At 46.5% G+C, this 22,550-nt stretch overlaps 1 protein-coding gene and 2 pseudogenes across 1 annotated transcript; 2 read left to right on the forward strand and 1 right to left on the reverse strand.

Annotated features, from left to right (window-relative positions):
• The first annotated feature begins 2,254 nt into the window (after window positions 1-2,254).
• LOC125524440 (DNA-binding protein RHL1) lies at window positions 2,255-7,793 on the forward strand. Its single transcript, XM_087536068.1, is given in 14 exon segments — window positions 2,255-2,657; window positions 2,758-2,868; window positions 3,001-3,095; window positions 3,178-3,426; window positions 3,619-3,694; window positions 3,784-3,954; window positions 4,150-4,189; window positions 4,272-4,334; window positions 5,369-5,400; window positions 5,563-5,607; window positions 5,835-5,910; window positions 7,039-7,070; window positions 7,166-7,198; window positions 7,424-7,793. Coding segments are annotated over 14 exon segments (1,407 nt in total). The 5' UTR covers window positions 2,255-2,330; the 3' UTR covers window positions 7,481-7,793.
• A 622-nt stretch (window positions 7,794-8,415) lies between these two features.
• LOC147962475 (uncharacterized) lies at window positions 8,416-9,810 on the reverse strand (annotated as a pseudogene).
• Window positions 9,811-14,408: 4,598 nt separating this feature from the next.
• On the forward strand, window positions 14,409-16,289 carry LOC125519519 (uncharacterized; annotated as a pseudogene).
• Window positions 16,290-22,550: the final 6,261 nt, after the last annotated feature.

The following is a 22,550-nucleotide window of genomic DNA, read 5'->3' on the forward strand; positions in this document are numbered from 1 at the left end:
ACAAAGGAGCACTGAAAGTGAATGCCGCCAGATCATACAGCTCTACCTACCATCCAATCATGAATTTCTTTTAGGCCCAGCTGCGGACCACCTTATGGAAAGACTGTATTGCAGAAAAGAGAAAGAGAAAAGAAAAATCAACATTAAGTTGTTCTAACCTCGGAAGGTGTCCCCGCAATCTGCTCAACTCTTCTTACGCCCTCCGCCATTATTCTTCAACTTCTTGGGTTTATCTACATCACGAGCCAATCATGTAACATTTTAATCATCATGTTAACAGATATACAAGGATTAGATATCTTTTTCTTATCAAAAACCACATTGTTTCTAATTTTCCAAATAATCCAGAAAACTGCTGAAATCCCTACAGCCACAAGAGATTTTTCTATTTTCTTCAACCAAACACCAAACAAATCCTGGGTACTGTCAGGTACTCCCTCCGTCCCAAAATTCTTGTCTTAGATTCGTCTAGATATGGATGTATCTAATACTAAAACATGACTTGATACATCCGTATTTAGACAAATCTAAGACAAGGATTTTGGGACGCAGGGAGTACTTTTTTTATATCAAAAGCATATTGAATAATATTCAACATCATTTTTGCCATGGAGCATTTCAAGAATAAAAATATCAACACTCTCATTTTGCATACATGTGCTGGGCAAATTTCAAGAATATTTTTATATGAGATACATTAACACTATTTGAAACACACAAATAATATTTGAAAACATGAACAAATCTTTGGCACATATGAAGATTATCTATTTTTTCACCAAAAACTATGTTTTGAAAATAAGTTTTTGAAGTGCAAGAACTTTTTTATTTTCAGATAGGTGGACTCTTTTGCGGAAAATGAATATTTTCTACAATTATTTTTAAAAAGATGCAGACATTTTTTCTGCGTGTCTGATTGTCTGTATATTTGTTAGATAGGGAGAATACAATTTCATAAAGAAAAAAAAGTGTGGGATACGACTTCATGCATACACTATACTTGGGCTTGAAGCGTCCGTAGCCCTGTAGCAGGCCAGCTAACTGGGCTCGACATGATGCGGCCCAGTTATTTTTTTAGGCCCATTTTGGAAGCCGCCTCCTTCGTCTTGCCGCTCACAAGTTCGTCAGTCTCCGTCCACTCTTCTCTGAAAAAAAAATCTCAGTTTCGTCCCCGCCTGAACCCTAGCTAGTGCGGTGGCCGGGGATGGTGGCGAAGAAGCCGGCGGCCGGAGATTGTATTGCAGAAAAGAGAAAGAGAAAAGAAAAATCAACATTAAGTTGTTCTAACCTCGGAAGATGTGCCCCGCAATCTGGTCAACTCTTCTTACGCCCTCCGTCATTATTCTTCTACTTCTTGGGTTTATGTGCATCACGAGCCAATGTAACATTTTAATCATCATGTTAACATATACTCCCTCTGTTCTGAATTACTTGTCTTAGATTTGTCTAGATACGGATGTATCTAGACTCATTTTAGTGCTAGATACATCCGTATCTAGACAAATCTAAGACAAGTAATTCAGAACGGAGGGAGTATATAAGGATTAGATATCCTTTTCTTATAAAAAACCACATTGTTTCTAATTTTCCAAATAGTCCAAAAAACTGCCGAAATCCCTACAGCCACTAGAGATTTTTCTATTTTCTCAAACTGTTTCAACCAAACACCAAACAAATCCTGGTTACTGTCAGGTACTTATTTTATATCAAAAGCATATTGAATAATATTCTACATCATTTTTGGCATGGAGCATTTCAAGAATAAATGATCAACACTCTCATTATGCATACAGGTACTGGGCAAATTCATGAATAATTTTATATGAGGTACCTTAACACTATTTGAAACACACGAATATATTTGAAAACATGAACAAATATTTGGCGCATATGAAGATTATCTTCTATTTTTTCATGAAAAATTATGTTTAAAAAAATAAGTTTTTGAAGTACAAGAACTTTTTTATTTTGAGACAGGTGGACACTTTTGCGGCACATGAATATTTTCTACAATATGTTTCAAAAAGAGGCAGCCATTTTTTTCTGCATGCTAGATAGGGAGAATACGATTTCATGAAGAAAAAAAGAGTGGGATGCGATTTCATGCATACACTATACTTGGGCTTGAAGCGTCCGTAGCCCTCTAGCAGGCCAGCTAACTGGGCCTGTGGTCGACATGATGCGGCCCAGTTAGTTTGTTTCGGCCCATTTGGATGGCGTCTCCTTCGTCTCGCCGCTCGCAAGTTCATCAGTCTCCGTCTACTCTTCTCTGAAAAAAAAAAATCAGACCCCGCCTGAACCCTAGCTAGCGCGGCGCCCCGGGAGCAGGGATGGTGGCGAAGAAGCCGGCCGCGTCGGCGGCAGCCGGCGCCGTTGGCCCGGAGGCGGAGGAGCGGAAGCGCCTGCGTTCGCTGGCCTTCTCCAAGGGCCTGCTGCAGCGCGGCGAGCCGGCGGCGCACCGGGCGGCGCTGCCGCCGTCCGGCGCCGTGGCGCGGTTGCAGGGGCGCGACATCGTGCGGCCGCGGGGCCAGCGCAGGGGCCGCTTCCTCTTCTCCTTCCCCGGCCTCCTCGCGCCCGCCGCCGGCGCCGGCGGCCGCGTCGGGGAGCTCGCCGACCTCGGCACCAAGAACCCCGTCCTCTACCTCGAGTTCCCGCAGGTGCCCCCAAATGCCATCCGTCCGTCGAAATCTGTAGCTTTTTGTATGAATTTTGTGATGCAAGCTTGGATCTTTGTCTCGGCCGGTCGGTGGGTCGCAGGGGAGGATGAAGCTGCTGGGGACGCACGTGTACCCCAAGAACAAGTACCTCACGCTGCAGATGACCAGGTCCGCCAAGGGCGTCGCCTGCGAGGACGTCTTCGAGAGCATGGTCTGTCAGCCTCTCACCTCTCACTCAAAAGCTCCAACTTACATGATGCTCATGCCGAATTGTTTAGCTGAAGTACTCCAATTCGGTCGCTGAAGGGACTAACCTGTGCTGAAATTGTCTATCTTTTGGCAGATTGTGTTTTCCGAAGCCTGGTGGGTCGGGACGAAGGAGGAGAACCACGACGAGCTCAAACTCGAGTTTCCGAAAGAGATGCAGAATGTATGCATGTGTGTATGCTGTATGCATAGCAACCCGTCCGTCTATGTTTTCTGCTCCTCTCTGATGCAATTGGGTTTTGCGTTTTGCTAGGCTGCGGGAAGATGTTGATTTTAAAGGCGGGGCAGGTGCTGCCAGTGGCGAGGTAGTTACAGTAAATAAACCCAGAAAGCAGGCCGCTGTGCCCCGCACAGCAGAGCCCCGCACACCAGAGCCCCACACACTAGAGTATGAATCCGATGCTGATTCAGAGGATTCGGATGTTAAGGATGAGATTGGCACGCAGACTACGAGTGATACACCTGTTAGGAAATCTGCCAGAACTGCTGGGAAAACCTTCAAGTAAGTCTCTTGCAACCTTTGTTGTTGGTTTTGGCAAGCGACTGAAATGTGCTAGGCATCTCTAGTTTGCTTACTTGCCGGGATATAGACTCCTGGAAGCATTTGTTTTCTCCCATTCTATAGCTTTTCTGTGATCTATGTGTTTTTTCTTTCCTGCAAGGTACTTAATAAATTATTTGGCACTTTATACAGGTTCGCAGAGCTCGCTGGAGGAGATTCGGCTGAAAGTGACACTGAGATTGAGTTTGCTGAGGACTTGGATGAGAAGGTAACAGTACAAATCTTTCTTTCCTTGACTGAGGACTTGGAGTTCGCTGAGGACTTCCGTACTTATTATGCTTTCTACATTTGCGGCAGATGGAGACTGCAGAAATTAAGGAAGAAATCCCAGTTGAAGACATTACGGAATAAATCCCAAGTGAAGACATTAAACCTGAAGATTCTCCAGCAGAGTCTCTTTCTATCAAGAAGCAACCACTTGTTCAGGCTAATTTGTCTACCATGTTTAAAAAAGCTGAAGAAAAAAAAGGTGAAAGTGCAAAGCCTCTTAGATTTATAATTTTTCTTTTGCTAAGAAGGTGCTTTTTGTTTGGATCTATGAAGGTGACCTCTAGTTTTAGTTATTGTATCACCTCTATTTTGATGAACATTATCTGTTTGGCTGTCTTAATATCAAGAAATTAGTCTCGGCATTTCACAAAAAGATTTATATTTCAGAGGCCTACAACTACAAGAAGTCCTAAAGGATCTCCAGCTACAAAAGGTCGTCATACTCTACGTTCCTAGGTTCCTGAAATTTTATCGTATTTCGTAAGAGAGCTCCAATTTTTGTTACTGTCTTGTAGGTCCTGCTGCTAAGAAGCAGCGAGCAACTCCAACGAAAAAACAGTCACCAGCGAAGAAGGAAGGTAAGTACTGTACCAAATGCAAGTCTGTCGTTACAAACCTCTTATATTACATGTTTTAGTGTAAGAATTTGGTCTATGCTTGTAAGATCATTCTCAGTGGAAAATATGTTGTCCCAGACAAGCCAAACGCACATTGGATTTGAAACATGAAACTATTTTGGGTTAAGGGCATATTTTGGATGATTACATTTAAATTATAGTGCCAAAGGCTAGGGAGAGAAGGCACTTAAATACAGTACGAAACTAACTCTGCTGTCAGAAACATCTTATATTAGAAACTTTTCTGTGAGAATTTGATCTAAGCTTCTTGAGGCCATTCTTGGTGGAAAATACTAGGCCTCAAAGAAGCCAAATGCTCTATGAAGAGGAGTTTTAACATTTGAAACTTTTCTGTAAGTATATGGTCTAAGCATCTGGAGGCCATTCTTGGTGAAAATACTAGAGGCTCGAACAAGCCAAATGCTTTTATATAGAGGAGTTCTAAAACTTGAAACTATTTGATGAACCATTTTGGTTTCTTAAGTCTGCCATTCATTGTTTATGCTTATATTGCAAATTTTAGTGTGAGAATTTGGTCTAGGCTTCTATGGCCACTCTTGGTGGAAAAGGTTAGACCTCAAACAAGCGAAAGGCTCTATATAGAGGAGTAATAAAGGTTGAAGCTATTTGTCGAACCATTCCTGGTTTGTAAAGTCTGTCATTAATTGCCTGTCAAGTTAGAACTCTGAATATGTTGGAATTAAAGTGGATTGCTGTGCTTTTGTATTAATGGAGCTACCTGGTATATCAAAGGCCTTGCGAAGAAGGCAGTTCCATGTTTTGAGAGGTGCTGTTCTCTTTTAGAACCTTCATGGGCAAAGCTAGTCTAGGATTCGCTAGCGTGCCAGGGCTTGGAGAAAATTCACTTTAGTGTGTGTTAGTGGCATGTAATCTATTCTTTTGTCAGCTTAACTTTTGCACTCTGTTTTCCTTATAAAATTGCATTACTGTAGTATTCATGGTATACGACTGACCTGTATATTACATGTATGCAGCAAGCGGATCTCAGAAAAAGCAAAAAGCAAAGGTACTTTTTGGAACTTTAATATTGGTCACGTTACTTTAATAGATGAGTATTTTAACGACAATGAGCAGTGATTTTTTATTTAAAATGCTGCTCATTGTTTTCTTTGCTGAATGCGTACCTGTGAAACTGAAGGCCTTCCATCTTTTCCATTTTGTGTCACAGGTAGACGAAGATGAAATCGAAGAGCTCTCGGATGATCCCTCTCAGGTGACTTAATCAGCTGTGATACTGCAAAATCGTCCTCTTACCAATATTTGTTCTAGAGGAAATTACATGCCAGATGTCACTCATATGGACATGATTGCAAAGGCAGCTGATGGTCTCAGCGCTCCCGTGTTTTGGCCCTCCTTTAGTGTGTTATGTGTTGCTCTTTTCGGTACGATGATTTCATTTGTGCCTCCCGGCCTACCTAACCAATCACAACGGCATTACAGGATGACGATGCAGGTCCTGCTGCTAAGAAGCAGCGAGGAACTCCAAAGGGAAAACAGTCAGCAGCGAAGAAGGAAGGTAAGAACAAGTCTGTTGTTAGAAACATCTTATATTACAATCTTTAGTGTAAGAATTTGTTCTAAGCTTCTAAGTCCATTCTCGGGGGAAATAATTAGGTCCCAGACAAGCCAACGGCTCTATAGAGTTGATTTGAAAGATGAAACTATTTGTTGAACTATTTTGGATTCTAAAATCTGTCGCTCAATGCCTGTTACGCCGTAACTCTGAATAAACAATAGAGTTAAAAGGGATTGCTTTGCGTTTGTATCAACGAAGGTTACTGGTATATTTGACTTTCTATAAAAAAAATGAAGATAGAGTTGGCTATTGGATGGATACATTTGTTAGTGCTGCAATGTCCAGAAATAGAAGGCACTTAAATACAGTACCAAACCAAGTCTGTTTTTATCTTATAATACAAACTTTACTGTGAGAATTTGGTCTAACCTTCTGTGGGCCATTCTTGCTGGAGAAGATTAGGCCTGAAACAAGCCAAAAGCTCTGTATAGGGGAGTTCTAGATCCTGAAGTTATTTGTTGAACCATTTGGGCTTCTAATGACTGTCGTTCATTGCGTGTTAAGTCAAAACTGGAACATGCCAAAGGCTCTGTATTGAGAAGCCTTAAAACTTGAAGCTATTTGTCGAACCATAGTGGGTTTCTAATGTCTGTCACTCATATTGTGTTAAGTCAGCACCGAGAATATGTTAGAACTAAAATGGATCGATGTGCTTTTTATATTGATGAAGTTTACTGCTAAATACGGAAGACTTGCAGTGTTCCTATAAGGTACATTTTTTTTAAAAATATGGAACCTTTTGCGGGGCTAAAGTCTTGTTTATCATACTTTTATTTTTGGGCCAACATCTGGCGAAGAAGCCACTTCCACCATGTTGTGATAGGTGCTATTAGTTCAGTTAAGTCTTTTATTAAAGAGTTTCATGGGTAAAGCTTGTTCACTAGCGGTGCCAGGGGTTGGGGAAGAAGTCATTTTTGTGGTGCATGACAGACGATATATATTCATTTTGTCAGCATACCTCTTGCTCTCAGTTTTCCTTTGGAAACTGTATTACTGGTAATATTCATGGTGTATGACTGACTGACTGACTGACTGACTCTTTTATATATTATTACATGAAAAATGTAGCAAGCGGATCCTGGAAAAAGAAAAAGGCGAAGGTACTACTTTTTGGAACTTTTAACATATTTTTTTGTGCTGAAATGTGTGCTTACCTGTGAAGCTGAAGGAGTTGTGTTTCCATTTGGTGTCACAGGTAGACGAGGAGCTCTCTGATGAATCCTATCAGGTAACTAACTGACTCTCGTCGGTTTCTGCTCTAGAGGAAATTACATGTGTTACGCATAAGGCAGATGATGGGAAGGGCATCTGCTTGTTGCAGCGCGCGTATCTGCCCCCTGTTTCATGTTGTGTGTGTGTGTGTGTGTGTGTGTGTGTGTGTGTGTGTGTGTGTTTGCTACATCAAGTCACGTGTGCCTCCCGACGTATGTACCTAATCACAGTGGCATTACAGGATGCCGACATGGGTGAGGAGGAGGACGATGATAGCGATGACGACTGGGCTGGGTAAGGGGAGCGACAAGGAGTACCCAGATCTAACATGCCGTGAAAACGGTGGGTCGGGGATGAGTGACCCTCCCTCCCTCCCTCCCTGGCGTGTCTAGTAGAGCGTGCATAGAGCGAGTGTGTTTGCTGTTTTTAGCCGAGCAGTATGAAAAAATGTTTGTTGATGTACAAATTCTAGAGCATCTCACTCCATGTGTAGTTTTGAGTGGCGATAAGCTTCAGCGATGCTTATGCTAGGCTCTGCTTGGATGGCACAAGCAGGTGGCCATGGAGGAATAACTTGCGCATTGTGGTCCGCAACCTCATCTTTTGCGCTACCCCCCTCTATGCTCGCAATGTTCTTTCTGTGTGGAAATTGACTAGCCGCATGCTGGGTCACGTTTAGAGCAAGTATAATAAAGTGACGTAAACGGGGAGTAAGGGTGACATATAAGAGTGACATAAACAGGTTGTAATAGTTGCCACGTCACATTTACGGTGAGTTGGATAAAAAGGAAGATAAAGAAGCCTTATGCCGGAAGCGGCAATTTGGTGCCCGTGCTTAGCTGCTCATGAAATCACCGCCGTCCCTGTTGTTTCGGGATTGCGACAATGCATTCTGGCGTGTCAGAGCGGAACTCGCAAAAAATGAGGATACGGGCTGTATACGGCCAGGAACAGTGCGACCATGTGGGCACGGACGGGCGGGGCGTTATGGTCCGTGGATTAGAACGGCGCGTTTCTGACTGAGCCGTGGTTTAGGTTGTTAGAGCATGTCAAGTAGAACCCTCAAACACTTAAAGCAGTTTTGAGGGTTGAAAAGTGCCAGTTTTTGGTATTTTTAAGGGTTGAAAAATAGGGGCAAAGACTAGAACCCTCAAACCCAACCTTTAAAGCAGTTTAAGGGTTGGGTTTGAGAGTTCTAGTCTTTGCCTCAACCCCAACCTTTAAATCTATCATTTGACATCTCACAATTTATGACTACAAAAACACAATCAACCTCTAAACAAACTACCAAATGACAATCATTGATGCATGGTTTAATAGTTTACATCACAAAATCATCATCTTCCCCCTCTCATCGGCACCATCACCAAAAAGTTGCACCTCGGCGCCATCTCCTAGACAACATGCGGGCTCCATCAAGCATCTCCATAGGCATCGGTGGAGTCGTCCACACCGCCATCGCCACAACTACTCATCGGAGTGTCACCTCAAAAAGTAGAGGACGCACCACGGAACATCCTCTTCCTCTCCGTGATGTCCTCCTTGTAGTCCTTCCACCATTGCAATTGGTCTTCATCCATGTCCTTCTTGGACATCATCATGTGCTCCTTCTCTTCCACCATGAGTTCTTTCCATACCTTTGCCTCTTTGAGCTTGATCATCCTCTCCTCCAAGTCGGCCTTGCGCTTTGCTTCTTCACGCTTTGCTTCAACTTGTGCAAGCTTGACCTATTTCTTCTTCTCGGTGATAAGAAGCTTCGTCTCCAATGTCTTCGTTGTCAATTCCTCTCTTGCCTTCATCATGTGCTCCATCTTCTCCCTTAGGCTTGACGCCTCTCCTTCCATCTTCACCCTTAGCTTGCCCTTCTTGGTTCCCTCGGGCTTGCCGAAGTTCCTCTCCTCCTCATCTTCACTATCATCCATCCTAAGCATTGCCGACTTCTTGGGTGCGGTCTCTTGATCCCTCAACTTCCACTTGTCAAAGGTTTGAAGAATTGCCCAAACATGCTTAAATGGGAATGGCTTGCCATTGGAAGCGGCCATCTCCTTGTACCTCATGCCGACAATCGTCTCCTGTCAACCACACATAATCAAATAAGAACCCACCAATAGCATAGTACACACACATAATCAAAATAGTGAAGAGATATGTACTCACATAGTCACTCTCCACAGTTCCACTAGGTGGTGCATCCCTCACTTGATCCATGGCCGCACTCCAACGAGCACAAGCGGGCTTCATCAACTCCCACCGGCCTTGAAGCGACCGGTAAGTGCGAGAGATGAACCCACTATTCTTCGGCTTGATCCTACAATAGTTGTCCTCGATCCTTTGCCAATACTGTTTACCGGTTTGATCGGTGCCGGTGCTTGCATCCATCCCCACAGCTGCCCAAGCACGAACCAAGAGGATATCTTCCGCCTCGGTGTAGTTTGTCGACCGCGCGTGTGGGCGGGAAGCGGCAGTGAATGCCTCCTCCCCTATATCGGCCACCTCCTCCTCGTCATCCCCTTCATCCTCCTCATCTTCCTCCAAGTCGTCACCAACCCTAAAGGGTTCTAGAGGCGGAGCCCCGAGGTCCACCTCCGCGTTTTGGAGGAGGTCCATGAACGAGGATGGGGTTGCCATTTCCTCGAACACCTCGTGCGCGGCGGAAGGAGGTTCGGTGACGGCGGCGGGCGGGGCCGCGGCCGGGGCCGCGGGCTTCTTCCGCGGCTTCTTCACGGCCGGGGAGGAGCTGGCGACCTTGGAGGAAGTCCCTCGCGGCTCACGGGAGCCCGCCTTCGGCCGGCTCTTCTTGGGGGCAGGGGCGGGTGCTGGGGCGGGGACGGGGGCCGGGGCGGGAGCCGGGGAGGCGGGAGGAGGCGGCGCGAGGCCCGCCCGCCGCCGCTTGGCCCCGACGTGGGTTGCAGCCACCATGTCGGCCACGGTCGGGTGCCGGGCGGGTGCGGGTGTGGGGGCGGGGGCGGGGCCCGAGTCGGGCGGGGCGGGCGCGGCGGCGGGCGGGGGCATGGCGGCGGCGGAAGCCTCCATGGCCGGCGTGGGGCGAGGCGGCGGAAGGAGGTGGCGGGAGGAGCCAGGGATGAAATTTCCCTCCCGCGCGAGAGGAAAGAGGAGTGCGGGTTGGGGGGAATTTTTCCTCCCAACCCTCACTTCTACATGTTGGGAAACAGTTTGAGGGTTGGACCTTTAAATTTTTTTACGGGTTTGAGGGTTTAGAGGTTCTAATCTACGGCTTTTTTTTTGACGAAAACTGTAAAAAAAAATAGTTATTTTTAAGGGTTTGATGGTTTGAGGGCTCTACTAGACTTGCTCTTAGAACAGGAGAAAACTTGTGATCCGGTCGCTGCGGCTATGACGGCAACTGGCCTGAAAGCACGATCCGTGGCGAGATGCAGCTGGTTGGCAACCATGAACACCGGCTTCCTGTTGGGATCACGAGATCTGTTGGGGGGTGAGGCTACTCACATACAAATACTGGAACTCGAAAAATCAACACTGGCCGTTCTGAAAACAAAAAAGAAAGAAATTGGAACACAAATCAGAGAAACTTTCAGGCAGCAAGATTAAGAGATTGGAAAGAAATGTTCAAGCTCAGAATTCGAGATCTGCTCATAGCGAGAGCACTTGTAGAACCGGTAACCAGCGTTGTCTCCCCTGCCCGCTACATTCGTCACCAGCGGGGCGCCGCGCAAGGGGCATTGGATGAGAGGGAGGAGGAAACCCAGGGGACCGGGAGGGATGCTGAAGACGAAGCAGACATGGCGATAGATCTAGAAAGGGAGAGCGGCGGCGTGCCTGTCGGTGTGTGAGGAAACTTTTTCTTGGGATTTTGACTAGGGTATGTCGCAGGGAGTTAACTTTTTCTTTTTAGGGATTGAGATGTTTTTTTAGAATATTTGTTTTTTAGGGGGTTTAGAATCTTTGTTGAGAAAATACATAAGGACGGGCTCGATGGGTGCCGTTAATTCGCGCGTCCGCGTTTGAGACAGCTCAGCACAGAAAAATCTCTGGGCCGTGCCTCCGCAGCCTGTTCCGCGGGCAGGCTCCCGTCTCCCGTTAGAATAAATGCGTCAGGCCCATCCATTTTTTTTACAGACGATACAACTGAAATACGCTTAGGAATAAAATCGATGGCACGCATCCACAAGCAAACACACGGGTATGATTTCGGGAGTAGCTGAGCCTGGGATCAGAATTGAATATTCGCCTTATGCCCAGCTACAGTATGGGGTTCAAGAAGCTTTGTGAGAAGTGGGATCAACATTATTTACGGTGAGTTGGATAAAAAGGAAGATAAAGGAGCCTTATGCCCAGCTGCAGTATGGAGTTCAAGAAGCTTTGTGAAAAGTGGGACCATCATTATTTACGGTGAGTTGGATAAAAAGGAAGATAAGATAAATGAGCCTTATGCCCAGCTACAGTATGGGGTTCAAAAAGCTTTGTGAGAAGTGGGACCAGTATTATTTACGGTGAGTTGGATAAAAAGGAAGATAAAGGAGCCTTATGCCCAGCTGCAATATGGGGTTCAAAAAGCTTTGTGAGAAGTGAGACCATCATTAACAACTTAGGTATGTACTCACTCTATTTTTATTTATTCTACGTATTAGCTTTGTCTGAAGTTGCCGACGACACGATGATGCCACAAGCGTTGTTGCCAGACCGTATATAAAATGATTCGGCCTTTACTCCTACCCCAGGTGGAGGGGGTGTGTGAGCAAAGCACAAACAATATATGTACACTTCTAATCAAGGGTGTTTGTACCGGCTTCTCTCCCAGTGACAACCACACTGCTGCATCGTACTCAAACCCTTCCCGTCCAAGCATCATTAGCCCGTCCCTTGTGATGCTCCTCGGATCAACGGTGCCCTGGCCTTGTTGTTCCTTGGGGCAGTGAGGGCCGGCGTTGTGGCCGGGGCGTGCACCGGTGGCCGGGGACGGGCGGACGGGAGCGAGCCATGAAGTTTGCGCTGGTAGTTGGACTCCCGCCAACGATCTTTCACGTATACAGGTCGTCCTCAGGTCGTCTCCGAAATCCTTATTTTCACGTGTTCGGCCAGGATGTTTGCGGTGCCCCTTAAATTTTTTTTACGAGTTGGGTTGGTTTGCGGGTTCTATTCTGGTCACTTTTTTCGCCTAAAACTGTAAACTGGCGGTTATTTTGCAGTTTCGTGCGTTTTGCAGGGTCTGCTAAAATTGCTCTAATAACCACCTGTTGTCGATGATCGTTGCAGACCAAACTGCTACAAGGAACGCCTGGCAAGGGGAGGCGTAACAGATCAGCTTTGTCGATGTAAGGTCCATATGGAGTCAGAGTCGAGGGGATAGACGAACCTCGCTGAGGAAGAGGTCGATCTTAGTCTAGCTCGGCCAGCCAAGAAGGTCCGCTGAAAATCGAACACTGTCATTCGTCGTAGCACCCAAACTCGAAAGGGTTAGCTGATGATAACTTGGTTAGTTTGCTGTTGATAAGCCTTGGTGGATTGTTTTGTTGGATCTGCCTTGTATCAGTTGTATGTACCGTTAATTGGTTTCTGAACTCTGTAACTGCTTACCTTTACGATCGTAGACTGGAACCATTCAGCTTCACAGTCACACAACAGAGGCTGGCATAGTGGCATGGGCTTTCCTGGCAGAGAAAGATATGGCTTGCTCAAGCTGGCTCAGCCAGTGGCCGCGCACGGAGATTAATTAGTGCACAATATTAAATGGCTGTTGACACATTCGCTCAAAATGCTTAAAATCTGACGTCTGCTCATTAGGACTATTACAACAACCGTAGCCATGAACTCTGTAGTTCACAGGGCATTTTGAAATGGCGCAAGACAATGGCAATACGTATGGAAAATGTGGGCAAATGTTTAGATCTTGTGGCCACAAGGACGAACATTCTTGTGGTCCAGACTTTTCAATCCTAGACTAGACATGGACTGGGTATGCGTCGTTGTCCCACGAGATTTGTTTTGGAAACAAGAACAAGACCACGTCCTCGAAAACCATGAGAGGAACCGCCCCATGAGAGGGTCCGACGCAGAGATGTGCACAGCAGGCCAACCATGAGAGGAACCGCCCCCGCCTCCACCACCCGCATATCCAGCAGGCTTTGCCAACGGATCCTTCAGTCGTGGCGATGCAGGGGAGGAGCCTCAACCAGCGGTGGTGGCTAAGGTTGCTGCCACCTCACCCTCCTGCACCATGTCTTCTGTATACTTCCGTAGTTCAATATTTTTTTCGAAAAAGAGGTTGTATCCTCTGCATCAAGTGATGCACACGACTGTTATATTATTAGCTTATTCATTGATCATTGCAAAATGTGCAACAGCACAAAAGGGACAATCAGAAAACCATGATACACAACTCACGAATCATGATTCTATTGCTAGCATGCAACTCAAATCGTAGTTCAATATGTCACATGTATGTCTATTTGCACCCCACGTCTCGCCCCTTGTAACCTATAGGTACCGTAGGTTTTCTATGCTAGTGAGTAAGTTTATGAATTTTCGTCTAGGTTTGTTAGTCATTATCATAATAAAAATTTGACTTAAAATTTGAGGCAGACCCAAATGAAGTAATTAACTACTACCTCGGTCCGGAATTACTTGTCGCTGTAGTAAATACATTCTGAGCGACAACTAATTCTGGACGGAATGTTGCTCTAGTAAATGCATTCGTTTGACCGACAACTAATTCTGGATGGAGAAAGTATGCATAATCAGTTCTCCCGATCCAAGGTTTGAGTGGAGCAGCAGCGGCAACGCTCCATCGGCATGTCCTAGTTGTCGGCAGCGGCATCGAGATCCAGAAGGACTCATTTGTACTTTTTTATTTGTTCTGGATCATTCTGCAAGAACCTTGCTCTAATATTATCAGCGCTTTTCCCACAAAAGAATATTACCTCTATCAGGAATTAGTTGTCGCTCAAAACTAATTTCGGACGGAGAAAGTATTTGCATAATCAGACGATATCTTGGCCACATGTGCGAACATTAATGTGTCCAGACTTTTCAACTCTAGCCATGGACTGGGCTATCTTGATTTCTAAAGAGACGTGCAGCTGGTTTGGGTGCTGTACACTTGCACTTGTGTTAACGGACAGCACAGCCACACACATGGTCATTAGTCATGAGTCATGACCTTATGACCGAGTACACTACTACTATTCATTTTCCTGTGTGAATTAAGATACCAAGATATTATTCGTGTTTTCTACACCAATCTCTTTTATCTATGTGAACTCTAGCTACTTGTAAACTAAGGAAATGCTCTGCAGCTTGCCACTTTCTTACCCAAAACTTCAATGGCGCCCCTGAAGAAACTCTTTCGTATCTCGCTTCTCTTGCTAGTATGTGCAGCCAAGGCGACCAACCCGGAATCGGAAGCACTTCTCCGATGGAAGTCCACTTTGGTTGGCGCCAACTCGCTGTCCTCATGGTCGACTGTGAATTCCACTTGCTCTTGGTTTGGTGTCGCCTGTGACGCTGCCGGGCATGTTATGGAACTCAGCCTTCCCAACGCCAGAGTCAACGGTACGCTCGATTACTTGTATTCGGCAGCATTCTGGAACCTCACCAAGATCAAACTCAACAACAACAATCTTGGTGGCGCCATCCCACCAAACATATCCAAGTTGCTCACGCTCACCTATCTGGACTTGAGCAGCAACAATCTTGCTGGTGCCATCCCCTACCAACTCAGCAACCTACCAATGATTGTCAAGTTAAATCTGGGAAATAACCACTTGACTAGTCCAAACTATGCCAAGTTCTCACCTATGTCCAGTTTGAAGATGTTATCTCTAGCTAATAATGATCTCAGTGGTTCCTTCCCACAATTCATCCTCAACACCACTAATGTGAGGATGAGATCCCTCGATTTATCAGGTAACGCCTTCTCAGGGCCATTACCAGATTCACTGTCGGAGATTTTACCAGGGTTGAGGAATCTAAATCTGTCCGTTAATGGATACTAGGGCTCCATACCTTGCTCATTCTCAAGACTCCAAAAGCTCAAGAAACTTAGTCTCGGGACAAATAATCTCACAGGAGGAATTCCAGAGGAGCTGGGGATGACATCTGGGCTGCAAATCCTTTCACTGGCCAGTAACCCACTTGGTGGGTCGATCCCAGCCTCGCTCGGGCAGCTTCAGTTGCTACAGGTGCTCAGCATTGGAAAAACTCGCCTGGTTTCTATTCTTCCACCCGAGCTGGGGAACCTTACTAGTCTTAAGAACATAGACCTGTCACGGAATCAGTTATACGGAAGTTTGCCACCATCTTTTGCCAGGATACAGACATTGGTTTATTTTGGAATGTCTCAAAATAACATTAATGGTACCATCCCGACAGAGATGTTTGCAAACTGGACCAGGCTCAAGTTTTTTGATGTATCCAGAAACTTGTTAACTGGAAGCATCCCATCGCATATCAGCAAGTGCAAGGAGCTCAAGTTTTTTGATGGATCCGAAAACTTGTTAACTGGAAGCATCCCAGTGAAGATCGGGAGCATGCGAAAGTTGCAGGTATTGTTCTTGTTCAAAAATCACCTTACTGGAATTATGCCATCAGATATTGGTAATGCAACATCTTTGAAATTCCTTAGCGTCAGCTCCAACCATCTAGAGGGTGAGCTTCCTAAAACTATCTCATTACTGGGAAATCTTGTTGCTCTCAGCTTGTTTGACAACAAGTTTACGGGTATCATTCCTAACTGTGACAGCAATAGCAGCTTCTCGGGAGAATCACGGTATGGCTTCTGTGGATTAACACTTCTGCAGCTCTTGGATTTGAAAAGCGGTGTTGATCTGGTGTCCGACGCCCCTTCCCGAAGACTCTGCGAACGCCCCGCTAACGAGGATGCTGGCTCCGACACCATACCGGGTGTCTGCGGAGGAGGGCGAGAACAGGGAGGTCGGAGGTAGTCTCCGCCCCAAGGATAAATTAGACGTTGTGTTCGGGGAAACCGAAACCCTCTTGCCCGAGGGCGAAGGTGCAGAGGAAGCCCTCCATGGCAAGAAAAGGGCCGCTTCTGAAGATCAGGAGGGGAAACCTTCCAAGAAATGGAAAACGCCATCGACGGGCGGTTTGGGCCGGGCAAGCGATTTTGACGTAGAGCTTTATGATGAGGACCAACCTCCGGCCAAACAGTAAGTGCATCAGGGTACTTTAATCATACCTCATTCCATTCTCATTACTGAAGTAATCCTCCGACATACGTACGTCCTCGCAGGTTAACGCCTGGTGTTTCTCAATCGTCCTCCTCCTCGGGAGACCTTCTTCCAGAGATGATGGAGAGTGACACGCCTTCTCCGGCCTCCCCGCCCAACAGGGCGGATGATTCTGAGGTATCGTCCCGGGGGGCTCCTCCCGATCGACAAGTAGTGTAGGAAACGAAAAAGGCATTACCCGAAGGTGGTGCCTCTGTTACTTAGGGTTCGGGAATCAAGCATGACGGCCCCGAATTATCCGGTTTACAGCCGGAGACAATTCTGTAGGTGAGTGGGTGGATTCCTTCAAAGGAATGTCGTACTCCGGCGGCGGTTTCCGAAGACCCAGAAACGCCGGAAATGCTGACGGACGTGCTGCGACAAGCATCTGTTTCGGAGGAACACCGTGCCTTGATGGTTACGGTGGTTGAAAAGGTTCTATCCGCGAAGAGCGGGTTGAACGAGGCCTTCACGAGCCTCCTAAGGGGTTTTGAGGTTTGTGATGCAATTTTGCCAATGGTATTTTATTGACAGAATGCACCTGTTGTATATGCAGTAGCCCCTGAGACTCGGATTGCCTTTCAAAGGAAGCTATCGGAGGATCGAAAAGATATGCTCAGGTACTAACCTTGCTTTTACTTGGAATACAGGCTGCCTCCCCTCCCGCGGCTACCCGAAATACGGAAGTGGCCGAACTGCAGCGAAAGCTGGATATTGTGGAGGATGACATTGCATTGATCAACAGGCGTCTTGACGACTCGCAGGGTATATACTTCGAGCATTCCTTACACCAATGTGCTTGTAATTGAAGCCTGACTCTAAAAAGAGTTTTATATGAAATGTGCATGAATGCAGATGGTGCTGCCGCCGTGGAGGCCCTTCGGGCGGAGCTAGCCCGGGCCAAGGAGCACGCCCGATTTAGTAATGCGGCTGCCGAAAAGGCATCGGCTGAGTTGAAAGCCGAACAAGCTGCACGGCACCAAGACAAGGACAAGATGTCCACCATGGCGCATGAATTAGAGAATGCGGCTAGCCGCTGTAAACTTCTTGAGAAGGAAAATGAAGCCAAAACGGCTGAACTTGACAGGGCCTTACGAGAGGCGAGAGAAGCGCGATCTGAATCCAGAGCGGCCCGTGAGGAGATCCGGCAAGCTGGGGAGATTGCGGCTGGCAAGCCCTTTTTGCTACAGACTAAGTTCGGCGATTCGAACTATGCTCAGCTTAACCAAGTATGGAGTTTTACGGACAAATTTTTGGACTTATCGAAGAGTTCTTCCGATGCGGCGCAGTTTTACCACGCACAAGAGGGGTATGCAACGGATAAGCTTTTCTGGTCACAATTCGGCGCGTCGAAGCGCCCTCTGTTGCTGAATGAACAGATGTCCCAATGGGCCGAGCTTCATAGGATATCCGGCGACGCCATGAAGAACGTCATAATCCGGTTGTGGCCAAGTGAGCCTATTCTGAGTAGTTATTTTGGCCTGGTGCGGCGGCTTGTTGACGCGGTGCCACATATCGGCTCTGTGAAGCGGTCGGCGTGCATTGAGGAAAGCTTGTTGACATGGATGGCCTTTCCCGAGTCAAAACATTTTGGGGAAAGATGAAGGCCGTCGATGTTGCGGCGAGGAGTCCACCCAAGGGCAAGGACCGTTATGAGCCAGAGCACTATTTTGAAGACGTCTTGGAAGCCACCTGCCTGATAGAGGGTCAATGCTCGAAGAACATAATGTTCGAGTGAGGTGTATTAGAATTGTAAGAGACAATTTTATAATTGATCTGTTTTATATTTTTGCTCAAAAGCTTGAATTCCTCATGTGCGGCCGTTTTAATATAATCTGAAAGTTTTCCAGTCATCGGCTTCAGCCCCCTCGTAGGAAGTACGGGGGTGTTCGGAAAAGCATTTAATCACTCTTTATCCAACGTCTTGGTCCATGAAGGAGGTGATAATGCAGCGAACCAGGCAATCGGACTATAAGGCGTTAACACTTTCACTTAGCCATATGAGTTTTATGGTGGGACTACGACATAGCCCCTGGTATGTATGCGGCATATAGTGCCTTACGTATTTGATCTGAAAAAGATCCCTTGTGTGACACACGGAGAATCGCTAAGGATTCCAAGAAGTCGTCAAGTGGTTGACCAGCTCTCACTGCATCATGACAGTCAGTTTTTGGCTTTCTCTATTGAGGTGCTCATCCGGTTTAGACCAGGGCACAATCGCAGTAGTTCTCCCTTACTACCATAGCCGATACAGCGGAACGTAGGGTAGCAAGCACAGGAGCCGGGCAACCCAACTATTGACCCAAGACAATGATTCGGAGTTGATGCATATAAGGCCAAACTTGCGACGCCGAAGTACGCTGTAGAGCTGTTCGGACTTTTGCTGGCAACTCATTCATTCCCATACCGAGCCCCTGGCAGGGTATGCCGAGGTGCATCTGTGAAGCAACCGTTGAGGCCGTGCTCATTGTTGAAAGAGTATGAAAGATTAGTTCGGACGAGGTTTACTGGGAGCGGAGCAATATGCCAATGATAAATTCATGTATATATATATATATATATATATATATATATATATATATATATATATATATATATATATATATATAAGGAAACCACAAACCCGGCGCTTTGACATGCTCGGGGTTGGGAACAGAGGAAAAAGGGCATAGTACAGGCTCGGAATAAAGAGTGCGGTCTACAAAAAGTTGTTTTGGACCTCCTGTCGCATGTCTGCGCCGCCCGTCCTCGGGGAGGGGAATCCTTAACGGAAGTAGCCCCTTAGGTGAGTGTACGGATTTGAACTCCGATAGAGTCCGTTGTAGATGCTGTCCTGTTGGTCACCTGTTCTTAAGAGATGATACAGAAAAATAAGAAAAACAGATAAAAACGTTATGGGAATGCTTGCAGGGTTGTCCGTATTGTACTTCCGCCGATGCCCATGATATATTGAGTGCGTACTGATGTACGCGTGGTGTAAATCTTGCCAGTATGTTAGGTGGGTGGCGGAAACCGAACTGCTATTTCCGTTCCGGGAGTGATTGAACTTCCGAGGGAAACTGTTTCTGGCCCCTGGTGTTCGGCTGGTGAGCCGCTCCGTCGTCTTTATCGCCTGGTGGCCTCCTCCCCTTGTGATCGGCGTTTAGCTTGCCTGCCTGCTTGAGGACCCAACAGTTTCTGTTGGTATGATTAGCTGGCTTATCAGGGTGACCGTGAATCTGACAAGGTCGGTCCAATATCCTGTCAAGGGTGGATGGTCCATCCTGGTTTGCCTTTAGTGGCTTCTTCCGTTGACCAGGTTTCAGATTGTGAAATCCGGCGTTGACCGCTGTGCCGCGTAATCTTTTAGTATTATTGCGACTGTTGTGTTCAGTTCGTCGTGGCTTACCGTTGCCGTCTCGGATTTCGGAAGTGCCCGGGTCGCTGGCGTTATTGCTTTTACGAGCGAGCCAGTTGTCTTCTCCCGCACAAAAGCGAGTCATTAGAGCGGTAAGGGCTGTCATGGATTTGGGTCCTTCCTGGCCGAGGTGACGCGCTAGCCATTCATCCCGGACGCTATGTTTGAAGGCCGTGAGGGCTTCTGCGTCCGGACAGTCGACAATTTGGTTCTTTTTGACTAAGAACCTAGTCCAGAGCTCCCTGGCTGACTCGCCGGGCTCCTGGACAATATGACTTAAGTCATCGGCATCTAGTGGTCGGACATATATTCCTTGAAAGTTGTCTCGAAAGGCGTCTTCCAAATCTTCCCAGTTGCCAATAGATTTTTCTGGCAAACTGTTTAGCCAGTACCGAGCCGGCCCTTTAAGCTTGAGAGGTAGGTATTTAATGGCATGAAGGTCGTCTCCGCGAGACATGTGAATATGGAGGAGGTAATCCTCAATCCATACCGCGGGATCTGTTGTTCCATCGTATGATTCGATGTTAATAGGTTTAAACCCGTCTGGAAATTCGTGCTCCATTACCTCGTCAGTGAAGCAGAGAGGGTGTGCGGCTCCTCTATGTTGGGCCACACTATGAAGCACCTCCGGCGGACTCCGTTTATGGTGTTCGGACCGGGCGTGGTCGGCTCTGTTGTGTCCGAATAGGTAACCATCATCACCGGTCGGGGCATGTCCCCGCGATCTGTATATCGATTTTGTGTGTCCTGTTCTACCCTCCAGGTCTTGTTGGATGTCACGAGTATTCCCCCAAGCTGTTTTGTTCTTGTGTTGACGGCCGGATGGGTTGCTATGGTGCTCTGCTTGGGCTGCTGCTTTATCCGGACCGAACTGTGGTCGGCCTACCGCATCATTCGATGGTAGTGTGGGCTCCAACGCCCTGCCATCGTATTGAGGGAGCCACCTATACTTGGGGTGACTTTTGTCTGGGTCGCTAAGGCCGTATTCTTCGGCGGCCAGGACCTCGGTCCATCTATCATTGAGCAAATCTTGGCTCGCTTGAAGCTGCAGCTGCTTCTTCCTTAGGCTCCTTGCTGTGGCTATGAGCCAGCGTTTAAAGCGCTCCTGCTCGAGAGGTTCCTCAGGCACGATAAAATCCTCGTTGCCAAGGCTGTCCTTATCCTCGGAGAGTGGGAGATAATTACTATCCTCCTAGTCTCCATATGTGGCCTGTCCATCAAGGCTGCCTTGCCCGCTTTCCTGTTCCTCCTATTCGGATTCTACCTCAACAGGGTCTTCATTGTCCGGAGTGTTGTCTTCTCTGGTGCTAGCAGTGTTTTCTCTTGGGCGATGTGACTTAGAGCGGCGCCATGGGCGCCGGTGTTCGGACTGTGTGCCAGGAGTTTTATCCTCAACTGGATCCTCCTTGTCATCATTGAGAGCATCGTCAGGTGTGTCTATCATACACACGTCATACCAGGAAGTGGCCATCCCGTGTCTAGCGGGTAGTAAGCTCTGGCCCTGCCCCTCATCGTCGTCCATACCGTCGATGTCTTCGGAGTGGGGGTCAGGCATGTTGGTTGGGTCTTCAACGGTGGCTATGAAGTGGGTGGCGGGTGGGAAGCAAAATTCTCCATCATTCGCCGTGCACGTGCACGCTTACTAGTATGAAACCAAAAAGAAGAAATGACAAAAAGTTGTATGTAGATGGAGGAATAAATAATGATGTGGAAAATAAGCCAGGTCTTCAAATCATGTCATCCCTACCCATTACTTCTCCTATGGGAAGTAATGAGGGGTTAATTGAGATCGATTCAAATGGACAAAATTCAAAGTTTCATTTTTCTATATGAATGCGGTACAAAAATCATCCTTTTCATTACTGCCTTTCCCCCAGAAAGCGCTCTTAGTTCAGTTCATAGAACGTGTGTCTTCAAAACCAAATGTCGTAGCTTCAAAATCCTACAGAGCATGATTATGTTCTTGTTATGTGAATAAAAAAAGGAATTTAACAAAGTGGAATGCGACTACTGTTCTTAACCAAAATCAAAGAAAACAACAAACATACTCAGCCTGGAGTCGAGAGGAGACCACTAACCAATCTCTGTCCATTTTCCCTTGTATTTCCTTCACGGGTATGCCTGTTTTTGGGGGCCTTATAGTAACAACAGTCTAGTAGACCAACTAGAAGAATATATGAATCCTTCGTGAATCGCCTTGCCTTACTCATTGATGTTTATTTAAATCCGCGAGTGGGACTATTGTTCTGAGAGAGCAATGAACATTGTCTTTTTTTTATTCTTCGAAACTGAGGAATGGAGGGGTAAGGTCCTCAATGCAGAGTGAGGCAAGGCTTTCTTTTATATACATCGTACCAAAATTTGGTTGACGATTGCGTTCAATTCAAAATATTCACTTGTTTTTCTTCTTACTATGGCGAGGCCAGATGAGAGAGAGAGAGAGAGAGAGAGAGAGAGAGAGAGAGAGAGCTAATTTCCATTTGAGATAGACCCCGAGCTGAGGTTGGAACAATTCTTTATTATCTTGTTGGGTCCTTCTTTATAATTTATTTTTCTCTTCCATTCGTGCCTTCAAACAGGCTTAAAGTCCATGATCAAGGCAGTGAACATTTTTCATGTGGAAATTAATAAGAAAGGAATTCAAGTCGTACTTCAATACAAACTTTCTGTTTTAAGAAGGGTGATAGTTTCTTTCCAATACTAGTGCGCTCTACCAATCTTTACTGATCAAACCTACTACACATCGAGTGGTAGGGTACGTCTGT

This window comes from Triticum urartu, chromosome 7A (genome assembly GCF_056163025.1).
Source record: "Triticum urartu cultivar PI428250 chromosome 7A, HENAU_Tu73, whole genome shotgun sequence".
In the NCBI taxonomy this organism is placed as follows: Eukaryota; Viridiplantae; Streptophyta; class Magnoliopsida; order Poales; family Poaceae; genus Triticum; species Triticum urartu.